Source organism: Salvelinus fontinalis, chromosome 29, assembly GCF_029448725.1.
Source record: "Salvelinus fontinalis isolate EN_2023a chromosome 29, ASM2944872v1, whole genome shotgun sequence".
Classification (NCBI taxonomy): Eukaryota; Metazoa; Chordata; class Actinopteri; order Salmoniformes; family Salmonidae; genus Salvelinus; species Salvelinus fontinalis.
Window position 1 is genome coordinate 45114106 of NC_074693.1, and position 25083 is coordinate 45139188.

Genomic DNA, 25083 nt, shown 5'->3' on the forward strand with positions numbered 1-25083 from the left:
ACAACCCAAGGGGGGGGGGGGCGCCAACCCAGACAGGAAGACCACATCAGTGACTCAACCCACTCAAGTGACGCACCCCTCCTAGGGACGGCATGGAAGAGCACCAGTAAGCCAGTGACTCAGCCCCTGTAATAGGGTTAGAGGCAGAGAATCCCAGTGGAGAGAGGGGAACCGGCCAGGCAAAGACAGCAAGGGCGGTTCGTTGCTCCAGTGCCTTTCCGTTCACCTTCACACTTCTGGACCAGACTACACTCAATCAGAGGACCTACCGAAGAGATTCATCTTCAATGGAGACTTAAAGGTTGAGACCGAGTCGACGTCTCTCACATGGGTAGGCAGACCATTCCATAAAAATGAAGCTCTATAGGAGAAAGCCCTGCCTCCAGCTGTTTGCTTAGAAATTCTAGGGACAATAAGGAGGCCTGCGACTTGTGACCGTAGCGTACGTGTAGGTATGTACGGTAGGACCTAAATCGGAAAGATAGGCAGGAGCAAGCCCATGTAATGCTTTGTAGGTCCGCAGTAAAACCTTGAAATCAGCCCTTGCCTTAACAGGAAGCCAGTGTAGAGGGGCTAGCACTGGAGTAATATGATCACATTTTTTGTTTCTAGTCAGGATACTAGCAGCCGTATTTAGCACTAACTGAAGTGTATTTGGTGCTTTACCCGGGTAGCCGGAAAGTAGAGCATTGCAGTAGTAGACAAAAGCATGGATTAATTTTGCTGCATCATTTTTGGACAGAACATTTCAGATTTTTGCAATGGTACGTAGATGGAAAAAAAGTTGTCCTTGAAACAGCCTTGATATGTTCGTCAAAAGAGAGATCACGGTCCAGAGTAATGCCGAGGTTCTTCCACATTTTTTTTTGAGACGACTGTCCAACCATCAAGATTAATTGTCAGATTCAACAGAAGATCTTTTTGTTTCTTGGGCCCTAAAACAAGCATCTCTGTTTTGTCCGAGTTTAAAAGTAGAACATTTGCAGCCATCCACTTCCTTCTTGTCTGAATCACAGGCTTCCAGTGAGGGCAATTTGGGGCTTCACCATGTTTCATTGAAATGTACAGCTGTGTGTCATTCGCATAGCAGTGAAAGTTAACATTATGTTTTCGAATGACATCCCCAACAGGTAAAATATATAGTGAAAACAATAGTGGTCCTAAAACGGAACCTTGAGGAACAACGAAATTTACAGTTGATTTGTCAGAGAACAAACTGATATCTTTCCAACAGATAAGATCTAAACCAGGCCAGAACTTCTCCGTGTAGACCAATTTGGGTTTCCAATCTCTCCAAAAGAATGTGGTGATCGATGGTATCAAAGCAGCACTAAGGTCTAGGAGCACGAGAACAAATGCAGAGCCTCGGTCTGAAACCATTAAAAGGTCATTTACCACCTTCACAAGTGCAGTCTCAGTGCTATGATGGGCTCTAAAACCAGACTGAAGCATTTCGTATACATTGTTTGTCTTCAGGAAGGTAGTGAGTTGCTTTATCAAACATTTTTGAGAGGAATGGGAGATTCGATATAGGTCGATAGTTTTTTATATTTTCTGGGTCAAGGTTTGGCTTTTTCAAGAGATGCTTATATTACTGCCACTTTCAGTGGGTTTGGTACACATCTGGTGGATAGAGAGCCGTTTATTATGTTCAACATAGGAGGGCCAAGCACAGGAAGCAGCTCTTTCAGTAGTTTAGATGGAATAGGGTCCAGTATGCAGCTTGAAGTTTTCAGAGGCCATGATTATTTTCATCATTGTGTCAAGAGATATAGTACTAAAACACTTGAGTGTCTCCCTTGATCCTAGGTCCTGGCAGAGTTGTGCAGACTCAGGACAACTGAGCTTTGGAGGAATATGTAGATTTAAAGAGGTGTCTGTAATTTGCTTTCTAATGATCATGATCTTTTCCTCAAAGAAGTTCATGAATTTATTACTGCTGAAGTGAAAGCCATCATGTCTTGGGGAATGCTTCTTTTTTTTCACAGCATGTGAAATTTATTGTCAATCAGTGTTGCTTCCTAAGTGGACAGTTTGATTTCACAGAAGTGTGATTGACTTGGAGTTACATTGTGTTGTTTAAGTGTTCCCTTTATTTTTTGAGCAGTGTACTATGAAACAAAGATAAATGACATAAAGAATGACAGTAAAATGCTTTGGAGCACCTTAAATGAAATTTCGGGCATTCATTGAATCAGATGGCTCACTCATCACAAAACCCACTATTATTGCCAATTTAATTAAATGATTATTTTCATTGGCAAGATTAGCAAATTTAGGCATGAAATGCCAGTAACAAACGCTGACACTGCACATCCAAATATAACTGATCAAAATATGAAAGACAAGCGTTGTAATTTTGAATTCCGTAAAGTGAATGTGGAACAGTGGTGTAAAGTACTTAAGTAAAAAATACTTTAAAGTACTATTTAAGTAGTTTTTGGGGGTTATCTGTACTTTACTTTCTATTTATATTTTTGACAAATTTTACATTTACTTCACTACATTCCTGAAGACTAGATTGTACTTTTTACTCCATACATTTTCCTACACACCCAAAAGTACAAGAAAATAGTGAAATTCACGGGCTTATCAACCGAACATCCCTGGTCATCCCTACCGCCACTGATATGGCGGACTCACTAAACACGCATGCTTTTTTTGTAAATTATATCTAAATGTTGGAGTATGCCCATTGCTTTACAAAAAAAAGAGAAAAAGAAGAAAATAGTGTCATCTGGTTTGCTTAATATAAGGAATTTGAAATGATTTATGATTTTACTTTTACTTATGATACTTACGTATGTTTTAGCAATTACATTTACTTTTGACACTTAAGTATGTTTCAAACCAAATACTTTTAGAATTTTTCTCAAGTAGGGTTTTACTGCATGACTTTTACTCAAGTTTAGTACTTTTTCCACCACTGGTGTGGAAGAAGTGAAAAAATTATTGTTGTCTATCAACAATAACAACTGAGGATAATAGCAGATGATATTGCCACTCCTATAAGCCATATCTTCAATCTAAGCCTACTAGAAAGTATGTGCCTTCAGGCCTGGAGTGAAGCAAAAGTAATTCCGCTACCCAAGAATAGTAGCCTTTACTGGCTAAAATAGCCAAAACTTTTGACCCAAGTTAAACAATTTAAAGGCAATGCTACCAAATACTAATTGAGTGTATGTAAATTTCTGACCCGCTGGAAATGTAATGAAAGAAATAAAAGATGAAATAAAGCATTCTCTCTACTATTATTCTCACATTTCACATTCTTAAAGTAAAGTAACATTTTTACTAGGATTAAATCAGGAATTGTGAAAAACTGAGTTTAAATGTATTTGGCTAAGGTGTATGTCAACTTCCGACTTCAACTGTATATGTGCTATATACTTACAGTACCAACCAACTTACCATCTTCACAGCCAATGTCTGCAAGAAAACATATCTTTCTACTAATTAAAAACAATATTACAACATGATTAAGGTTACTTACAATAACATACAATTTACAACAAGATGTAATGTAATAAAATACCAACTGTCTTGAGGTGGGGAACCAGCCAAGCAGTGAAAACAAGGGTGGGGGAAAGATGAGACGAAACCTGATGGAGGATGTCGATGGACAGACAAATTCACGCACATTGACGACATGAAACAAACAAGCCACATGACAATGCTTCCTACACCGCGCCACCTCCTTACCTTCTCTCACGTATTTCCAGCAGAAGCAGTGGACGCTGACCTCTGTTGTGTAGGGCGTGGACACCTTGAGAGTCCTGGACCCAGGATGGGGACTGGAATCGGGACTGGGAAATGGTTCCAGGCACCCAGCCTGAAAACAAGAGAATATATGATTTCTCATGGATTTCTGATGGTATCGTGCCATGGAACGTTCCTCATCTCTGCAGAGAGTAAGACTGTTTGCAATAGCAAACAGCCCACAATATGTGCCCCCTTTCTGCTGCTGGACTGCCGGCCACTCCACAGTCACAGAAGTCCCTGGAAAAGATGAGGTGGGTAGTGTCATGACCACTGGAGTCATACACCTTAACAGTACCTACCTGGCAGCGGAGGTTACTTACCGTGATCCAGTGGTTAGCCTTGAGATTAACTATCTGGACAAACGCCTGGGCCAGTGTTGGTATTGCTGACAGCATGGCAATGTTTTTTTCCACCAATTTCGTGGTATCCAATTGGTAGTCTTGTCTCATCACTGCAACTCCCGTACGGACTCGGGAGAGGTGAAGGTCAAGAGCCATGCGTCCTCCGAAACAAAACCCAACCTAGCCGCACTGCTTCTTGACACAATGCACATCCAACCCGGAAGCCAGCCGCACCAATGTGTCGGAGGTAACACCGTACACCTGGCGACTTGGTCAGCGTACACAGCACCCGGCCCGCCACAGGAGTCGCTAGTGCGCGATGAGACAAGGATATCCCTGTCGGCCAAACCCTCCTTAACCTGGACGACGGTGGCCCAATTGTGCGTCGCCCCATGGACCTCCCAGTCGCGGCTGGCTGCGACAGAGCCTTGGCTCGAACCCAGAATATTTGGTGGCACAGCTAGCACTGCGATGCAGAGGTCTCCTACTTCTGGATGTTGCACCTGCAAAAGAGCTTGAGCGTGATCAATTCTAAAATTGTCTAACCAGGAGTACGACGGAAGAATGACCCCCCCGAAGGTCCTCCATCTGGCCACAGAGAGCAGCTGGCCTTACCTGCCCCTGTTAGACACTAGTGATGAGAACCTCACTAGTGTCTTCTAGTCCAGTGACTGGACTTACCTGCCCCTGTTCCTCCAGTCCGACACAAGCCACAAGTGAGAAAATGTGATGGATTAGCGCAGTGCAGTGCAAAAGGGGAGATATTAACTTTTCAACCGTTTTTGAAAGTATAGCCTACCTCAAGTTGGTCGCCTTACGACTCAGAGCACAGAGAATCAGACTGATCCGAACTCACTGGCTCTGGTGGATGGGATACTTCCTGGGTGGCTCGGACAGTCGATTGTCAAGTTGATGAAATACTAAAGTCTAAGGAAATTTGCACTGCTGTTTCTCTGTCTCTCCATCTCTCTCTGTCTTTCACTCTCTTCCTCTCTCTCTGTATGGGTCTCTCTCTGTCTAGTCAAGACACCTAGTTAAGGGTAGTTTGAGTTACCATAATTGCTTACACCTATCCATTTGATTGACCAGGGTTAACTTATAGCTAGGTACCTCAATATGACAGACATACAACTAAATGTATAATTAGCGACATGTAGATGACCAACTAGATAGATGGGAAAGGGTTATAAATGGTTGGTTGTACATAAATCCTTCCAGTTATCTGATAGCAATTAACTACTTAACGGTTACACTGAATTGTGAATTTCTCTGCCCCCATTACGAGTGTTGCGCCTCTTGTTGAGATCAGTGGTGAATTCATAGGACTTTTCCTGGTTGGAAAGGTAAAAGAAAATCTCTGAGTGATGCCATTAAAGTGCAAGCTACATACAAACAGAAAGCTACAACTACAGTTAGCTAGCTAGATAACGTTAGCTAAATAAAACTGTCTGGCTAGCTAGCTGACTAGGCAGGCAAAGGTAAATAACTTGCTAGCAATGTCAATGTAAAATCAATATAAAAACAGATTAAATTATTTCTTCCTATTTAACAATATTTTCTTATACAAGACATATATGGTAAAGAAAGAGTGTCCTCTTTCCAGTCTTTTCGGTCCTTTAATGCAGCAGGTAGTCAGCAGGTTGTCACCGTCAAAAACACTGTCCTTGGAGAGCAATTCTGAGGTAACGTTAATAATTTTGCATGGACTGAGCGAGCGCTTATGAGGTGAAATAGAACTAGAACTGGCCGCGTCATCCGTCCTTAGTAGCGGTCGACCGATTTTGATTTTTCAACGCAGATACCGATACCGATTATTGGACGACCAAACAAGGCCGATACCGATTAATCGATACCGATTTATTTTATTTGTAATAATGACAATTACAACAATACTGAATGAACACTTATTTTAACTTAATATAATACATCAATAAAATCAATTTAGCCTCAAATAAATAATGAAACATGTTCAATTTGGTTTAAATAATGCAATAAAAGTGTTGGAGAAGAAAGTAAAAGTGCAATATGTGCCATGTAAGAAAGCTAACGTTTAAGTTCCTTGCTCAGAACATGAGAAAATATGAAAGCTGGTGGTTCTTTTAACATGAGTCTTCAATATTCCCAGGTAAGAAGTTTTAGGTTGTAGTTATTATAGGAATTATAGGACTAGTTCTCTCTATACGATTTGAATTTCATATACCTTTGACTATTGGATGTTGTTATAGGCACTTTAGTATTGCCAGTGGAACAGTATAGCTTCCATCCCTCTCGTCGCCGCTACCTGGGCTCGAACCAGGAACACATCGACAACAGCCACCCTCGAAGCAGCGTTACCCATGCAGAGCAAGGGGAACAACTACTCCAAGTCTCAGAGCGAGTGACGTTTGAAACGCTATTAGTGCGCACCCCGCTAACTAGCTAGGCATTTCACATCGGTTACACAAGCCTAATCTCGGGAGTTGATAGGCTTGAATTCATAAACAGCAGAGCTGCTGGCAAAACGCACGAAAGTGCTGTTTGAATGAATGCTTACGAGCCTGCTGGTGCCCACCATCGCTCAGTCAGACTGCTCTATCAAATTATAGACTTAATTATAACATAATAACACACAGAAATAAGAGCCTTAGGTCATTAATATGGTCAATTCCGGAAACTGTCATCTCGAAAACAAAACAGTTATTATTTCAGTGAAATACGGAACCGTTCCGTGTTTTATTTAACAGGTGGCATCCATCAGTCTAAATATTCCTGTTACATTGCACAACCTTCAATGTTATGTCATAATTACGTACAATTCTGGCAAATTAGTTCGCAATGAGCCAGGCGGCCCAAACTGTTGCATATACCCTGACTCTGCGTGCAATGAACGCAAGAGAAGTGACACAATTTGACCTGGTTAATATTGCCTGCTAACCTGAATTTCTTTTAGCTAAATATGCAGGTTTAAAAATATATAATTCTGTGTATTGATTTTAAGAAAGGCATTGATGTTTATGGTTAGGTACATGTTGGATCAACGACAGTCCTTTTTCGCGAATGCGCACTTAATTGATTATATGCAACGCAGGACACGCTAGATAAACTAGTAATATCATCAACCATGTGTAGTTATAACTAGTGATTATGATTGATTGATTTTTATAAGATAAGTTTAATGCTAGCTAGCAAAGTACATTGGCTTCTTACTGCATTTGCGAAACAGGCGGGCTCCTCGTGTGGCAGGTGGTTAGAGTGTTGGACTAGTTAACGTAAGGTTGCAAGATTGAATCCCTGAGCTGACAAGGTAAAAATCTGTCGTTCTGCCCCTGAACAAGGCAGTTAACCCACCGTTCCTAGGCCGTCATTGAAAATAAGAATGTGTTCTTAACTGACTTGCCTAGTTAAATAAAGGTGTAAAAAAAGAAACGCCCACATCGGCATCCAAAATTACCGATTTCCGATTGTTATGAAAACTTGAAATCGGCCCTAATTAATCGGCCATTCCGATTAAATCGGTCAACCTCTAGTCCTTAGTGACCGCTACGAGGTAAAATAGAGCCAAGCAACCAGCATAGCAAGGGACGCTTTGGTTCATTACTTAATCCGGTCAGAATTTTGCGAATTCTAGGAATAGCCCAAGCAACAGAAGCTAGAACTCATCGAATCCCATTGTGATGCAGAGGGGGGGACACTTTTTGGCAGGGTGTCACGATCGTCAAAATAACATTCGGACCCAGGCGCAGCATGATATGGGTTCCACATATTTATTGACGTGAAACGCACAAAACAAAAACAAAATATTTAAAAAAACATAAACAATACGTTAAGCTATGGAGTGCTCACAGGCAACAACACATTAACAAGATCCCACAAAAACCAGTGGGGAAATGGCTGCCTAAATATGATTCCCAATCAGAGACAACGCTAAACAGTTGCCTCTGATTGGGAACCATACCAGGCCAACATAGAAATAAAACAACCTAGATTACTCACCCTAGTCACACTCCGACCTAACCAAAATAGAGAATAAAATGGTCAGGGCGTGACACAGGGGGACACTATTTGGCATGACAGGCCTTACATACAGTACCAGTCAAAAGTTTAGACACACCTACTCATCCAAGGGTTTTTCTTTATTTTTACTATTTTCTACATTGTAGAATAATAGTGAAGACATCAAAACTATGAAATAACACATTTGGAATCATGTAGTAAGCAAAAAAGTGTATATTTTACATTTAAGATTCTTCAAAGTAGTCACCTTTAGGGTTAAAAAAAGAAAAAAATAATACAAAATAAAATATTTTTAAAAAGGCTATTGTTCTTATTGGTTTCATTTAGCAGTGGGGTTTTTTCTCCCCCTTTTTTTCTCCTCTGAACAGTTGATGTTGAGATGTGTCAGTCACTTGAACTCTGTGAAACATTTATGTGGGCTGCAATTTCTGAGGTTGGTAAATCTAATGAACTTATTCTCTGCAGCAGAGGTAAATCTGGGTCAACCTTTCCTGTGGCGGTACTCATGACATTCCGTTTCATCATAGTGTTTGATGGTTTTTGCGACTGCACTTGAAGAAACTTGACTGACCTTCATGTCTTAAAGTAATGATGGACTGTCGTTTCTTTTTGCTTATTTGAGCTGTTCTTGCCATAATATGGACTTGGACTTTTACAAAATAGGGCTATGTTCTGTTTACCACCCCTACCTTGTCACGACAAAACTGATTGGTTCAAACACATTAAAATTAACTTTTAACAAGGCACACCTGTTCATTGAAATCCATTCCAGAAGACACTCAAAAATAAAATATATTATGATTTGTTTAACACTTTTTTGGTTTCTACATGATTCCATATGCATTGTTTTATAGTTTTGATGTCTTCACTATTATTCTACTATGTAGATAATAGAAAACTCAAGAAAAACGGAATGAGGTGTGTTCAAACTTTTTGACTGGTACTCAAAGCAATTACAGTCTAGTCTTCAGTAGTCACGTATGGCTGCTTGGTCTACTGTGATGTATGTGTCCTTACACAGCTGACAGGCTTTGCGGGTCTTTGGTAGCGCAAACACGTGTAAGTGAATGCAAGGGCAACCCTGCATCCATTAAGCCATCAGCTCCTGCTCTTGCTGAGGCATGCACATCACATTCACCCTTCATGTTTGATCTTCAAGCCACTGGTCTGCCACTTTGGCTTATGACCTTTATCATGACAAACAGGCGGGGAGGGAGATGGGAATGGCAGCTGGACTGAGGGAAGTCACCCTGTTTACTCCCCATCGCTCACTCTCTCCCTCGCCATCTCTCACCCTCTCTTCCTTTACACCTGTCTTTCTCTCTCCAGCACTCCCCGTCTCTCCCTTTCTCAACTGTCCCTCTCTCCATATCTTTCCCTTTGGACCTCTCTCTCAGTTTCTCATCTTCTCTCCCCCGCGCTCTCTTTCTCTTTCACCCTCCCTCCTGTGTCTCTCCCACCCTAATCTTATCTCTTTCTCTCTCTGTAGTTGGGTATACCATGAATGATCTGATCTTCGAGTGGTTGGCAGAGAACCCGGTGCAGGTGGCTGATGATCTGACACTCCCTCAGTTCGTGCTGAAAGATGAGCAGGATCTGGGCTACTGTACCAAGCACTACAACACAGGTGGGACCTTGGTGGAACTTCAGTGGGAGAGCACATTGTTTTTCTGAGTGGAACATAAATGGCAGTATGGAGCTTTGGGGTTTGGGGATTGAATCCATGTTTAAGAAAAGAGTTCAGAGCAAAACTTGATGAGAAAGCTGGTGCTTTCTGCAGAATGATTAAAAGTGCTAGATGCTGCAGAATCATTGATGAATGTACATGAGAAAAAAGCAAATTAAGTGCTCCATGGAGTAGCAGCAACTTCCTTCTCAACATATGATCTGAACTCCATGGACCAGTGGCAACTTTTCCAACCTACACACAAAAAAACACGTAAATTCTACAGAAGTTGCCAAAAGACTGACATAAGTATTTGCCAATTCTATCGGTTATGGCGGCAGGTAAATTCACCTGCATCGAGGTGAAGTTCCACCTGGAGAGACAGATGGGCTACTACCTGATCCAGATGTACATCCCCAGCCTGCTCATCGTCATCCTGTCCTGGGTCTCCTTCTGGATCAACATGGATGCTGCCCCGGCTAGAGTGGGCCTGGGCATCACCACCGTGCTCACCATGACCACCCAGAGCTCTGGGTCCCGGGCCTCTCTACCCAAGGTGAGCACAGATAACGCTCTACCAAACACCAGGGATGTAGTGTTAAGTAAGGCAAGTAAGCAGGATGATGGATAGCGTGTCTAGTAAGTGCCGTCAGTGCTCATTTTGCAAGGCGTGGAAACACCATTTACATGAAGCGTGACTGTCACCGCAAAGCTTGTAGGAACTGTTAGCATTGGTGGATATGTATCAGAATGTTTCAAATTGTTTCAATTTAATCATATGACTCCTCTCCCAATGCTGATTGGCTATTTCAGATGTCACTTTAATGGGCTGGCACCTGGTTATTGTCACCTGCCAGATCAACGGAATGCAATGCAATGGTCCAGTTCATAACCAATTACTTCTAGCATCTGCAATGCTTGGCATGACGCACATGTGCATGTACCTTAACTGGAAAAGTGCTAGGCCTCTAGGTTTGTTAGACTGGAATAGCCAATATAGATGCAGTAGTTAGGCCATGTCTAGACAGGTAGCTGGCAAAATATTACTATGGAGTGAACTTAACTGGAATTTCAAACTTGAGTTTGACACGTTTTGACCTTAACGTGTTCACGAACAGAGCATAGTTGACATTCCCTGGCGGATGTATGAGTCTATGTGAATCTGATGCATCTGCCTGCATCTTATTGACTTTACATTTTGGGCCATTCTGAAGACAAGGCTCATTAGTCTCACTAGTCCTGTGTTGCTCAGTTGGTAGAGCAGCGCCAGGGTTTTGAGATCGATTCCCACAGGGGACCAGTATGAAAAAACTATTAAAAAAAATGTATGCACTCACTATTATAAGTCTCTCTGGATGAGAGCGTCTGCTAAATGACTAAAATGTAGTCTGCATGTTTAGGGCAGTGTCAGTATGCCATTTCCCCATTGATTCGCTATTGATGACCCGGTGACCTTGTGTGCCCCTCCCCGCCAGGTGTCCTACGTGAAGGCCATTGACATCTGGATGGCCGTGTGCCTGCTGTTCGTGTTCGCTGCGCTGCTCGAGTATGCGGCAGTCAACTTTGTCTCGCGGCAACACAAGGAGTTTATCAGGCTGAGGAAGAAGCGGCGGCGGCAAAGAATAGTGAGTGTAAATCGCCCGACACACACACTGGACAAACACACCTGTCACTTTCTACCACACTGACTTACAGACCTTGTTATTGTGCGCCGCTGTATATTCAGAGACTGACAACAGCAGCACACTACAGCTGGCCGTCACTTTACATGAGGAAGATGCAGCTCGTTTCAGGCTCAGCTCATTTCCACGGTGAGGACTGACCTGCACAGATGTCCATGTGCTCCCTGCTCCCCTCGTCACACCATTAACCTGGTCTGTAACACAGGCTAAACCTGTCCTCCAGCCTCGCATCACTGGAACTCTGGGAGAGTAAAATAGGGGGTTTTATGGCTGAACAAGAGCTTAGGAGGAGTAAAATATTGCTGATCTGAAGTACTACTATCCAGCCAAACTAACCAATCCACCATGTAGCCACTTGTAGAGAATGGAGAGCGGTAATGCTACTGAGCACAAATTACCAGATGGGAGACCCTTTAGCGAAACAGAAACTTGACTCTCAAGGGCCGAGACAACAGAGTCTGAAAAAACGCATTAAACGGTGGTCCAAAATGGGTGGGCTGTTTTCCTAGACTATTAAAGCTCCCACTGCCTAAGGGCAGACAAATCTCACAGATTTAGTGGACTGTCTACTGGACTCGAATACAATAAAAGGAGTGGAAATGATTTTCCATGAGAGCAAGAAGTAACTCCACATCAATAGGGCAATTACTCCCGTCAAGATATTTGGCTTCTGAATTATCCATCTAGGGTGGTATTGAAGCGTGGCCTTGGGCTGATGGAGCACACCTTGCTACCATCACTGACTGACCAGGGTTAATCAGTACCCGGTGTACCTCCATGGTCTTCAGCTTGGCGTTGAAAAACAACAGAGGGCAGTCAGACCCTGACACCCAAACTCCCATGTACGTGTACTGTATGCACTACAGCTTACGTCATGATGGAAATAAAACTACTTTATATCTACTGTGTAAGAAAATGAGTTGCGGTGTTTGAAAGCCAACTTACTTTAGTTCCCCGAGGATATTTTCCTCAGCCTCCTGAGCTACAGTAATTCCCTTGGTTAAAGCCGTGGATGATGAATCGTACTTTTAACGTTTTCCTTGCGTGCTTCTCTGATTTAAAGGTTAAACTGCATAGCTTGTTTTACGTTTAGTTCCACACCACCATGTTTGATATATTATACAGTAGCAGTGAAACGTTTGGACACACCTACTCATTCAAGGGTTTTTCTTTATTTTGGCTATTTTCTACATTGTAGAATAATAGTGAAGACATCAAAACTATGAAATAACACATATGGAATCATGTATATCCAAAAAAGTGTTGTATGTTTTATATTTGAGATTGTTCAAAGTTGACACCCTTTGCCTTGATGACAGCTTTGCACATTATTGGCATTCTCTCAACCAGCTTCGTGAGGTAGTCAGCTAGAATGCATTTCACATTAACAGTTGTGCCTTGTTAAAAGTTAATTTGTGGAATTTCTTTCCGTCTTAATGCGTTTGAGCCAGTCAATTGTGTTGTGACAGGGTAGGGGTGGTATACAGAAGATAGCTCTATTTGGTAAAAGACCAAATCCCTATTATGGCAAGAACAGCTCAAATAAGCAAAGAGAAACACAGTCCATCGTTACTTTAAGTCAGAAGGTCAGTCAATGCGGAACATTTCAAGAACTTTGTTTGAAGTTTCTTCAAGTGCAGTCGCAAAAACCATCAAGCGCTATGATGAAACTGGTTCTCATGAGGACCGCCACAGGATAGGAAGACCCAGAGTTACGTCTGCTGCAGAGGATAAGTTCATTAGATTTAACTGCACCTCAGAGTGCAGCCAAAATAAATGATTCAGAGTTCAAGTAACAGACACATCTCAACATCAACTGTTCAGAGGAGACTGGGTGAATCAGGCCTTCATAGTTGCATTGCTGCAAAGAAACCACTACTAAAGAACATCAATAAGAAGAAGAGACTTGCTTGGGCCAAGAAACGCAAGCAATGGACATTAAACTGGGTGAAATTTGTCCTTTGGTTTGATGAGTCCAAATTTGAGATTTTTGGTTCCAACCTCTGTGTCTTTGTGAGACGCAGAGTAGGTCAACGGATGATCTCCGCATGTGTGGTTCCCACCGTGAAGCATGGAGGAGGTGTGATGGTGTGGGGGTGCTTTGCTGGTGACACTGTCAGTGATTTATTTACAATTCAAGACACACTTAACCAGCATGCCTACCACAGCATTCTGCAGTGATATACCATCACATCTGGTTTGCGCTTAGTGGGACTATCATTTAATTTTCAACAGGACAGTGACCCAAAACACACCTCCAGTCTGTGTAAGGGCTATTTGACCAAGGATAGTTATGGAATGCTGCATCAGATGACCTGGCCTCCACAATCACCCGACCTCAATTCAATTGAGATGGCATGGGATGAGTTGGACCGCAGAGTGAAGGAAAAGCAGCTAACAAGTGTTCAGCATATGTGGGAACTCCTTCAAGACTGTTGGAAAAGCATTCCTTGTGAGGCTGGTTGAGAGAATGCCAAGAGTGTGCAAAGCTGTCATCAAGGCAAAGGGTGGCTACTTTGAAGAATCTCGAATATAAAATATATTTTGTTTTGTTTAACACTTTTTGGGTTACTACATGATTCCATGTGTGTTATTTCATCGTTTTGATGTCTTCACTATTATTCTGCAATGTAGAAAATAGTCAAAATAAAGACAAAACCTTGAATGAGTAGGTGTGTCCAAACATTTGACTTCTACTGTATGTCCACATCTTTTGTCTATTTTTGGCTCAAAGAAAGTCCTGTACTTTTGCTGAATTTGGAATGAAGCAGATAGCATTTCCTGCACTCAGCAACAAGCAGATTAGCATTTCTTAGGAATTAAGTTTTGCAGCACCTGAGCACATCATTCTTTCAGGACCCTTGTATTATAGACAAACGCTGAGAAAAAAAGGTACACAATCCAATGTGCAGCTAATTTCTGATTGGTATTAAGAGAGAGAATAGCATGGTATCAAATGACATTTTTCCAATCTATGTATTGCTCCTTTCCCTGCGGAGGCCATGGCCTTGGCCAATCAACCGCCGAGTGTAGAGTCAGAGAGGAAAGTGAACGACCTGCCTGGCAACAACACTATCAGCACCAGCTACCACGGAAACCTGAATCAGCACTGCAGGGCTTGTGCCAGGGTAAACTGACCCACTGTATCACCTCTGACACCAAAGTGAATGTTCCATCACCTCTGTCCACTCAAACTGAATCTGTTGACCCCCAAAACCGAATGTCCTCCACCACATCTGATCCCCAAAACGAATATGTTCTGCCCTTGCCCCACCAAGTGCAAGTCTTGCACTGAAACAAGCCCCTTTTGACCTTTCTCACTCTCCTCCCCCCTGGTCTGCTCCTGCCCTTCACGCCATCCTAATTTTAAACGTTAAATTAAAGTCTGATGTAATTCTGTGTCATCGGCTCCAGGTGTGTACTCATCGGGCGGGGGGGGGGGGGGGGGGGGGGTCACCTTCCCTGTCTTCTCAAGAAAGCACAAAGACTCTTTTTCAGGACATCCTCTGCTCTGAGGGTGTTGGCATGTACTGATCGCTTAGTACTTGGAGGTCTTTTTTGTTGAGTTAAAAATATACCTCCTTCAGAAATTATCCATACCACTTGACATATTCCACATATTGTCGTGTGACAGCCTGAATTCAAAATTGATTAAAACAAAATGTTTTCTCACCCAATGACATAGTGAAAACTATTTTTAGCAAATTGAAAATTTGAATTTGAAAATAAAATACTGAAATAGCTAATTTACATAAGTATTCATACCCCTGAGTCAATACTTTGTAGAAGCACCTTTGGCAGCGATTACAGCTGTGAGTCTTTCTGGGTAAGTCTCTAGGAGCTTTCATTTGCCCATTACTCTTTTCAAAATTATTCAAGCTCTGAAAAAATGGTTGTTGATCATTGCTAGACAACCATTTTCAGGTCTTGCCATTGATTTCCAAGTAGATTTAAGTCAAAACTGTAACTCGGACAGTCAGGAACATTCACTTTCTTCTTGGTAAGCAACTCCAGTGTAGATTTGGCCTTGTGTTTTGTGTTCTTGTCCTGCTGATAGGTGAATTAATCTCCCAGTGTCTGGTGGAAAGCAGACTGAACCAGGTTTTCCTCTAGGATTTTCCCTGTGCTTCGCTCCACTGCATTTCTTTTTTACCCTGAAAAACTACCCAGTCCTTAACGATTACAAGCATACCCATGAAATGATAGAGCCACCACTGTGCTTGAACATATGGAGAGTTTTATTCAGTAATGTGTTGTACTGAATTTTAGTGGGTTTATTGAACCATCAAAAGTGTAATTAATAACTTCACCATGATCAAAAGGGATATTCAATGTCTGTTTATTTTATTTTTTCATCCATCTACTAATAGGTGCCCTTCTTTGTGATGCATTGGAAAACCTCCCTGGTCTTTGTGGTTGAATCTCTGTTTGAAATACACTGCTCGCCTGAGGGACCTTGTTAAATACTATTATTTCACATATAGTGAGTCCATGCAACTTATTATGTGACTTGTTAAGCAAATGTTTACTCATGTAGGCGTGCCATAACAAGTCAGTTGAATACTTTATGACTAAAGACATTTCAGCTCTTAATTGTGAATTCATTTGCAAACATTTCGAAAAACATCATTCCATTTTGATATTATGGGGTATTGTGTATAGGCCAGCGACAAAAAAAAAGCCAAATTTAATCCATTTTCAATTCAGGCTGTATCACTACAAAAAGACCTGCCAAGGGTCAGGGAGAGAGACACCCGGGAGGGTCAATTCACTCACTGCTTTAACACTGACTACAAATAACAAAATTTAGATCCCACATCCCACCTTCCCCTGCCAAAGTGCATCTCTAAAGGTGTGAGAGGACTGTCAACATTAAGCTACATGTCCGTTAACATTCTCCACAAAGATGGGGAATATGGCATCTCACTCTGCATGGAAAGAGTGCCCCGCCGTCCATCATTGATAATGCCCATTGTGAGTTTTTATCGGGACCTTGACTTTTCAATCCGGCACCTTGATAAGTCTATTATTTCAGAAGTTTAGATTTAAAAAAGTCTGTGTCCTTAGCCTACAAAGACAAAATGGAGGTACATTTTTTTTCTCACGTTAATGGTACTGTTCCTCTCCAGCTGCCCTCCCTCTGTGTAGAGACTCCGGAAAGGCAGATGACTGAACAAACTTGAACTTAGACCGCTGGATTGATTAAACACCATCTCTCACAAATCATCCATGACACGAGGCAAATTACAACATAGTATACTGGAAATAACTCTCCCCTTAAAGCCTGACTGCACTTCGGGATTTGGCTTCGTTATAGATTTGGTTCATTAAGAAACACTAGTGGCCATGATTGAATTGAAACAGGTGTTGGTTTCAGGGTGTGGTTTGATGCGGATGTCTCTTTTGTGTGTTCGCAGGTGGGAAGAGTTAGACAAATTATTTTGCCAATTTGCTTCAGCCAGCTGGCAAATCGGTTAGACTTTGGACTTTGGACTATCTCCGGGGATAGTTAGGAACCGTCAATAAATTACACAATGTAAATTAGACAATATTTTCATGTTGTACACCTTTTAGTTTTCTCATTAAACGCTTTCAATATTTGTATATTAATTTCTACTATTTATGGTTGGTTTGAGGTTTTTAAGTCATTGAAATGTGGAGCCAATTTTAACATATTGTCCCAAGTAGCTTAACCCTCAACAAGACAAAGCTGCACTTCCTTCCGGGTAAGTTCTGCCCACTCCAAGACCTCTCCATCACGGTGGACAACTCAGGTTCATGATCTACAATATCCCTGGAGTACAACGTTTCCTCACACAAGAAGCGGCACACCTCCTAATCCAGGCACTTGTCATCTCCCGTTCTGGACTACTGCAGCTCTCTGTTGGCTGGGCTCCCTGCTTGTGCCATCAAACCCTTGAATTTATCCAGAACGCAGCAGCCAACCTGGTGTTCAACCTTCCCAAGTTCTCTCATGCCACCCCGCTCCTCCGCACACTCCACTCACTTCCAGTCGAAGCTCGCATCCACTACAAGACCATGATGCTTGCCCAGGTGCTTGCGTCTGCCACCTCTTGTCTGTTGACCATCCTACCCCTAGGGGAGGTCAGCTCCTGCTCAGCCCAGTCAAAACTGTTCTTACTACGACTGTAATATGTGGTTGACTCACATAGCTATCTTAAGATAAATGCACTAACTGTAAGTCGCTCTGGATAAGAGCATCCGCTAAAATATATATATTTTTTTACAAATTACATTGTGTAATTTAACAACGGTCCCTAACAAGCCCCACGGGGATATCCAAAGTCAATGCAAATTGACCACGGAATTACGATTGGGTCGCATGCAGCTGCCAAGCTGTTGGCAGGATTGGGAAAAAAAAAAAACTTCACTTAGGTTGTGATTTCTCGCAAAACTCTGTTTTGGACGAGACTGACTTTATGACCAAAATTACACTTTATAGTAAACTTTGACAGTAGAATACATGGTTATGACTCATATTGATGCCACATAGGCTGTTTTCTAAATGAGAAGTTGTTTTTAGGGGCAGTTGCACTTTAAGTCCAGACATGCTTGGTGTTTTTCATTTTAAGTTGAGTAAGTAATGCCCTCACCCTGTTGCCCTTTTGCTACGTTACACCCCAAATGCCTGCATCTGAAAATTACCCACTGGGAAGAAATATGAGTTAATGCCAGTTGACCGTGAGAAGCCAATTTGTGCTTTCTTTTTGCTTCATTCCCCAGGAAGAGGAACTGGTGAGAGACAGCCGTGGGTTTTACTTCCGCGGCTACGGACTGGGTCACTACCTGCAGACCAAGGACGGAACGGCAGTGGAAGGGGCCACAATCTTCGCCCCGCCGGTGTCCACCGTGTACGATGGCGAGGCGGTCCGCAAGCGCTTTGTGGACCGGGCCAAGCGCATCGACACGATATCCCGCGCAGTCTTCCCTCTGAGCTTCCTCTTCTTCAACATTTTCTACTGGATTACCTACAAAGTGCTGCGACACGAGGACATCCACGCAAATTTGTAAAATTGGTTAGACTTTGGACTTTCTGCTCTACTCCCCACGACTTCTAATTGTTACATGCTACTTTTCTTTTTTTTTCTTCTTCTTTCAACCAAAACTGCCTATCAGATCTACATTAAAAGTGTTTCAGAGGCATATGCTTCGCAACAGTTGCCATTGATGCTAAAAACTCTGTGCTCAGGTGCGTCTTCAGGATTTCCGAGAAAGTGTGTATGAAAAGAAAGTGAAGCTGTGAATTTAAACTGGTGTTCGAGTGCTGTATGTTATTGCATTCTTTTATTTTAGTCATCTTGTTTTGACTGGATTACAGCAGAAACATAATAGTGCTAGTCTTTTAACTTCTGCCTGAACTATGAACTATGGCTAAAGGCAGATACCACAAGGGAATATTAGTCATGGCTGGATGGATACTTCTGACTTGAATTTTACCAATCAACGCATCTTTGAATGAATGTAAAAAAAATATTAAAAGGCTTTTTTACAACTTTACAATGCCAAACAAATGGGGTGTGAGGGAGGGATTGGGGTATTTGATATTTCTGGATTTAAATGAGGTGATGATGATATGTTGTTTAAACTACATATGACAATAGATTATATACAGTGCATTCGGAAAGCATTCAGACCCCTTGACTTTTTCCACATTTTGTTACGTTACAGCCTTATTCTAAAATGTATTAAATAGTTTTTTCCCCAATCAAGCTACACACAATACCATATAATGACAAACCAAAAACAGATTTTTACAAAAAAAAATTTTTTAAATAAAAAAATAAAAATGGAAAAAATAAATTTACATAAGTATTCAGACCCTTTACTTAATGCTTTGTTGAAGCACCTATGGCAGCAATTACAGCCTCGAGTCTTCTTGGTATGACGCTACAAGCTTGGCACACGTGTTTTTGTGGCGTTTCTCCCATTCTTCTCTGCAGATCCTCTCAAGAGCTATCAGGTTGGATGGGGAGTGTCGCTGCACAGCTATTTTCAGGTCTCTAAAGAGATGATTGATCGAGTTCAAGTCCAGGCTCTGGCTGGGCCACACAAGGACATTCAGAAACTTGTCCCGAAGCCACTCCTGCATTGTCTTGGCTGTGTGCTTAGGGTTGTTGTCCTGTTGGAGTGGGAACCTTTGCCCAGTCTGAGGTCCTGAGCGCTCTGGTTTTCATCAAGGATCTCTCTGTACTTTGCTCAGTTCATCTTTGCCTCGATCCTGACTAGTCTCCCAGTCCTTGTCGCTGAAAAACATCCTCACAGCATGATACTGCCACCACTATGCTTCACTGTAGGAATGGTGCCAGGTTTCCTCCAGATGTGACGCTTGGCATTCAGGCCAAAGAGTTCAATCTTGGTTTCATCAGACCAGAGAATCTTGAGCACAACTGCATCTGATTCTACAACTTAATTGGAGTCCACCTGTGGTAAACTAAATTGATTGGACATGATTTGTAAAGGCACACACCTGTCTATATGCCTCTGTCATGTGCCGTTTACTGAGGAGTGGCCTCCGTCTGGCCACTACCCGATGGTTGTCCTTCTGGAAGGTTCTCCCATCTCCACAGAGGAACTCTGGAGCTGTCAGTGACCATTGCTCAGTTTGCGCCGGGAGGCCAGCTCTATGAAGAGTCTTGGTGGTTCCAAACTTCTTCCATTTAAGAATGATGGAGGCCACTGTGTTCTTGGGAACCATTAATACTGCAGAAATGTTTTGGTACCCGTCTTCAGATCTGTGCCTCGACACAATCCTGTCTCGGAGCTCTACGGAAAATTCCTTTGACCTCATGGCTTGGTTCATGCTCTGACATGGACCTTATATAGAAAGGTGTGTGCCTTTCCAAATCATGTCTAATCAATTGATTTTACCACCGGTGAAAACAGGATGCAGCTGAGCTAAATTTTTAGCAAAGGGTCTGAATAGTTATGTAAATAAGGTATTTCTGTTTTTCATTATCAATACATTTACAATTCTAAAAACCAGTTTTCACTTTGTCATTATGGGGTATTTTTTGTTGAGTGATGGGTAAAAACAATTGTTTAAATCAATTTTAGAAGGCTATAAGGTAACAAAATATGGAAAAAGTCAAACAGTCCGAATGCTCTCCGAAAGCACTGTGTATTCGTGTTTATATATACATACAGTACCAGTCAAAAGGGTTTTTCTTTATTTTTACTATTTTCTACATCAAAACTATGAAATAACACATATGGAATCATGTTAAACAAAACAAAATATATTTTATATTTGAGATTCTTCAAAGTAGTCACCCTTTGCCTTGATGACAGCTATGCACACTCTTGGCATTTATCAACCAGCTTCATGAGGTAGTCACATGGAATGCAAGGTGTGCCTTGTTAAAAGTTACAGAAGATAGCCCAATTTGGTAAAAGAACAAGTCCTTATTATGGCAAGAACAACTAAAAACAAAGCAAAGAGAAACGACAATCCGTCATTACTTTAAGACATGAAGGTCAGTCATTACGGAACATTTCAAAAACTTTGCAAGTTTCTTCAAGTGCAGTCGCAAAAACCATCAAGCTCTATGATGAAACTGGCTCTCATGAGGACCGGCACAGGAAAGGAACGTCTGTAGCAGAGGATAAGTTCTTTAGAGTTACCAACCTCGGAAATCGGCAATTAACTGCATCTTACATTGAAGCCCAAATAAATGCTTCAGAGTTCAACTAACAGACACATCTCAACGTCAACTGTTCAAAGGAGACTGGGTGAATCAGGCTTTCATGGTTGAATGGCTGAAAAGAAACCACTACTAAAGGACACAATAAGAAGAAGAGATTTGCTTGGGCCAAGAAACACGAGCAATAGACATTAGACCAGTGGAAATCTGTCATTTGGTTTGATGATTCCAAACTTGAGATTTTTGGTTCAAACCGCTGTGTCTTTGTGAGATGCAGAATAGGTGAAAGGGTGACCTCCACATGTGTGGTTCCCACCCTGAAGCAATGAGAAGGAGGTGTGATGGTGTGGTGGTGCATTGCTGGTGACACTGTCTGATTTATTTAGAATTCAAGGCACACTTAACCTGCATAACTAACGCAGCATTCTGCAGCGATATGCCATCACATCTGGTTTGTGCTTAGTGGGATTATCATTTGTTTTTCAACAGGACAATGACCCAACACACTTCGAGTCTGTGTAAGGGCTATTTGACCAAGATGAAGAGTGATGGAGTGCTGCATCAGATGACCTGGCCTCCACAATCACCCGACCTCAACAAAATTGAGATGATTTGGGATGAGTTGGACCGCAGAGTGAAGGAAAAGCAGCTAACAAGTGCTCAGCGTATGTGGGAACGTGGTCCCGTGTGGCTCAGTTGGTAGAGCATGGCGCTTGCAACGCCAGGGTTGTGGGTTCAATTCCCACGGGGGGACCAGGATGAATATGTATGAACTTTCCAATTTGTAAGTCGCTCTGGATAAGAGCGTCTGCTAAATGACTTAAATGTAATGTAAATGTAACACCTTCAAGACTGTTGTAAAATCATTCCAGGGAAAGCTGGTTAACAGAATACCAAAAGTGTGCAAAGCTGTTATCAAGGCAAAGGGTGGCTACTTTAAATAATCTAAAATCAATTTCTTGGTAACAACATGATTCCAAATGTGTTATTTCATAGTTTGACGTCTTAACTATTATTCTACAATGTAGATATTTGCAAGAATAAAGAAAAACACTTGAATGTGTAGGTGTGTCCAAACTTTTACAAGTTCTGTATATATAGAGTTGAATTCGGAAGTTTACATACACTTAGGTTGGAGTCTTAAAACAAGTTTTTCAACCACTCCACAAATTTCTTGTGAACAAACTATAGTTTTGGTGAGTTGGTAAGGACATCTACTTTGAGCATGACACAAGTAATTTTTCCAACAATTGTTTACAGACAGATTATTTCACTTATCATTCACTGTATCACAATTCCAGTGGGTCAGAAGTTTACATACACTAAGTTGACTGTGCCTTAGCTTGGAAAATTCCAGAAAATGTGGTTATGGCTTTAGAAGCTTCTGATAGGCTAATTGACATAATTTGAGTCAATTGGAGGTCTACCTGTGGATGTAATTCAAGGCCTACCTTCAAACAGTGCCTCTTTGCTTGACATCATGGGAAAATCAAAATAAATCAGCCAAGACAATTGTAGACCTCCACAAGTCTGGTTCATCCTTGGGAGCAATTTCCAAACGCCTGAAAGTACCACGTTCATCTGCACAAACAATACTACGCAAGTATAAACACCATGGGACCACGCAGCCGTCATACCGTTCAGGAAGGAGACGCGTTCTGTTGCGAAAAGGTGCGAAAAGTGCAAATCAATCCCAGAACAACAGCAAAGGACCTTGTGAAGATGCTGGAGGAAACAGGTAGAAAATTATCTATATCCACAGTAAAACGAGCATATATATCGACATAACCTGAAAGGCCGCTCAGCAAGGAAGAAGCCTGTGCTCCAAAACCACCATAAAAAAATCAAGACTACGGTTTGCAACTGAACATGGGGACAAAGATCGTACTTTTTGGAGAAATATCCTCTGGTCTGATGAAACAAAAACAGAAGTGTGTTTGACCATAATGACTATTGTTATGTTGGCCGAAAAAGGGGGAGGATTTTAAGCCCGAAGAACACCATCCCAACCGTGAAGCATGGGGGTGGCAGCATCATATTGTTGGGGTGCTTTGCTGCAGGAGGGACTGGTGCACTTCACAAAATAGATGGCATCATGAGGGGGGGAAATTATGTGAAAATAAGAATTTGTTCTTAACTGACTTGCCTCGTTAAATAAAGATTTTTAAAAAGTCAGGAAGTTAAAGCTTGGTCACAAATGGGTCTTCTAAATGGACAATGACCCCAAGCATACTTCCAAAGTTGTGACCTAATGGCTTAAGGACAACAAAGTCAAGGTATTGGAGTGGCCATCACAAAGCCCTGACCTCAATCCTATAGAAAATGTGTGGGCAGAACAGAAAAAGTGTGTGTGAGCAGGGAGGCCTACAAATCAAATCAAATCAAATGTATTTATATATCCCTTCTTACAGCAGCTGATATCTCAAAGTGCTTCACAGAAACCCAGTGTAAAACCCCAAACAGCAAGCAATGCAGGTGTAGAAGCACAGTGGCTAGGAAAAACTCCCTAGAAAGGCCAAAACCTAGGAAGAAACCTAGAGAGGAACCAGGCTATGAGGGGTGGGCAGTCCTCTTCTAGCTGTGCCTTGTGGAGATTGTAACAGAACATGGCCAAGATGTTCAAATGTTCATAAATGACCAGCATGGTCAAATAATAATAGTCACAAATCTGACTTAGTTACACCAGCTCTGTCAGGAAGAATGGGCCAAAATTCACCCAACTTTTTGTGCGAAACTTGTGGAAGGCTACCCGAAACGTTTGACCGAAGTTAAACAATTTAAAGGCAATGCTACCAAATACTAATTGAGTGTATGTAAACTTCTGGCCCACTGGGAATGTGATGAAAGAAATAAAAGCTGAAATAAATAATTCTCTCTAATATTGTTCTGACATTTCACCATTTTAAAATAAAGTGGTGATTCTAACTGACCTAAGGCAGGGAATTTTTACTAGGAATAAATGTCAGGAATTGTGAAAAACTGAGTTTAAATGTATTTGGCTAAGGTGCATGTAAACTTCCGACTTCAACTATATATATACTCTACCGTTCAAAAGTTTGGCGTCATTTAGAAATGTCCTTGTTTTTGAAAAAGTACATTTTTTGTCCTTCAAATAACATGAAATTGATCAGGAATATATTGTAGCTGGAAAAGGTTGATTTTTTGTGGAATACCTATGTAGGCGTACAGAGGCCCATTATCAGCAACCATCACTCCTGTGTTCCAATTGCACGTGGTGTTATCTAATCCAAGTTGATAATTTTAAAAGGCTAATTGATCATTAGAAAACCCTTTTGCAATTATGTTAGAACAGCTGAAAACTGTTTTTCTGATTAAAGAAACAATAAAACTGGCCTTCTTTAGACTAGCTGAGTATCTGGAGCATCAGCATTTGTGTGTTCAGTTTACATGCTCAAAATGGCCAGAAACAAAGACCTTTATTCTGAAACTGATAATGGGCCTCTGTACGCCTATGTAGATATTCCATAAAAAAATCTGCCGTTTCCAGCTACAATAGTCATTTACAACATTAACAATGTCTACACTGTATTTGTAATCAATTTGATGTTATTTCAATGGACAAAAAATGTGCTTTTCTTTCAAAAGCAAGGACATTTCTAAGTTCTAATATATATATATATATACACACAAATGTATAAACTGTACATAAACAGAGTTGTTCGTCGATTGCGCAGCACAGTATTTCTTTTTGTCTAACATTTGAATAAATGGATATTCTGCCAGGAAATAGCGATTGCTTTTGTTCCTCTGTCACTAAATATTTTTTGGGCAAAAGATAGAAGACCTGTAATACACCGAAGATTCAAGTCTGACTTTCAAAACACATAGTCAGGAAATTCCTCAACAGATTTACAGCATCATAGACAATTGCTTCTGTTATAGTCTTCCATTAGTTTCCATTAGTGTACACCAACGGTTGGCCAAATTCCATTAAGCAAGTGCAAAATAGAAAAGTG

At 41.5% G+C, this 25083-nt stretch overlaps 1 protein-coding gene across 1 annotated transcript in view; it reads left to right on the forward strand.

The window, feature by feature from the left end:
- The window catches only part of LOC129828031 (glycine receptor subunit alpha-4-like), a 106564-nt gene extending 81710 nt beyond the window's left edge, over positions 1-24854 (forward strand). Inside the window, 7 exon segments of the mRNA XM_055889443.1 lie at positions 9586-9723; positions 10104-10318; positions 11238-11387; positions 11489-11542; positions 11544-11573; positions 14444-14572; positions 18189-24854. Of these exon segments, the coding sequence (XP_055745418.1) occupies positions 9586-9723; positions 10104-10318; positions 11238-11387; positions 11489-11542; positions 11544-11573; positions 14444-14572; positions 18189-18476 (1004 nt within the window). The 3' untranslated portion in view covers positions 18477-24854.
- Positions 24855-25083: the final 229 nt, after the last annotated feature.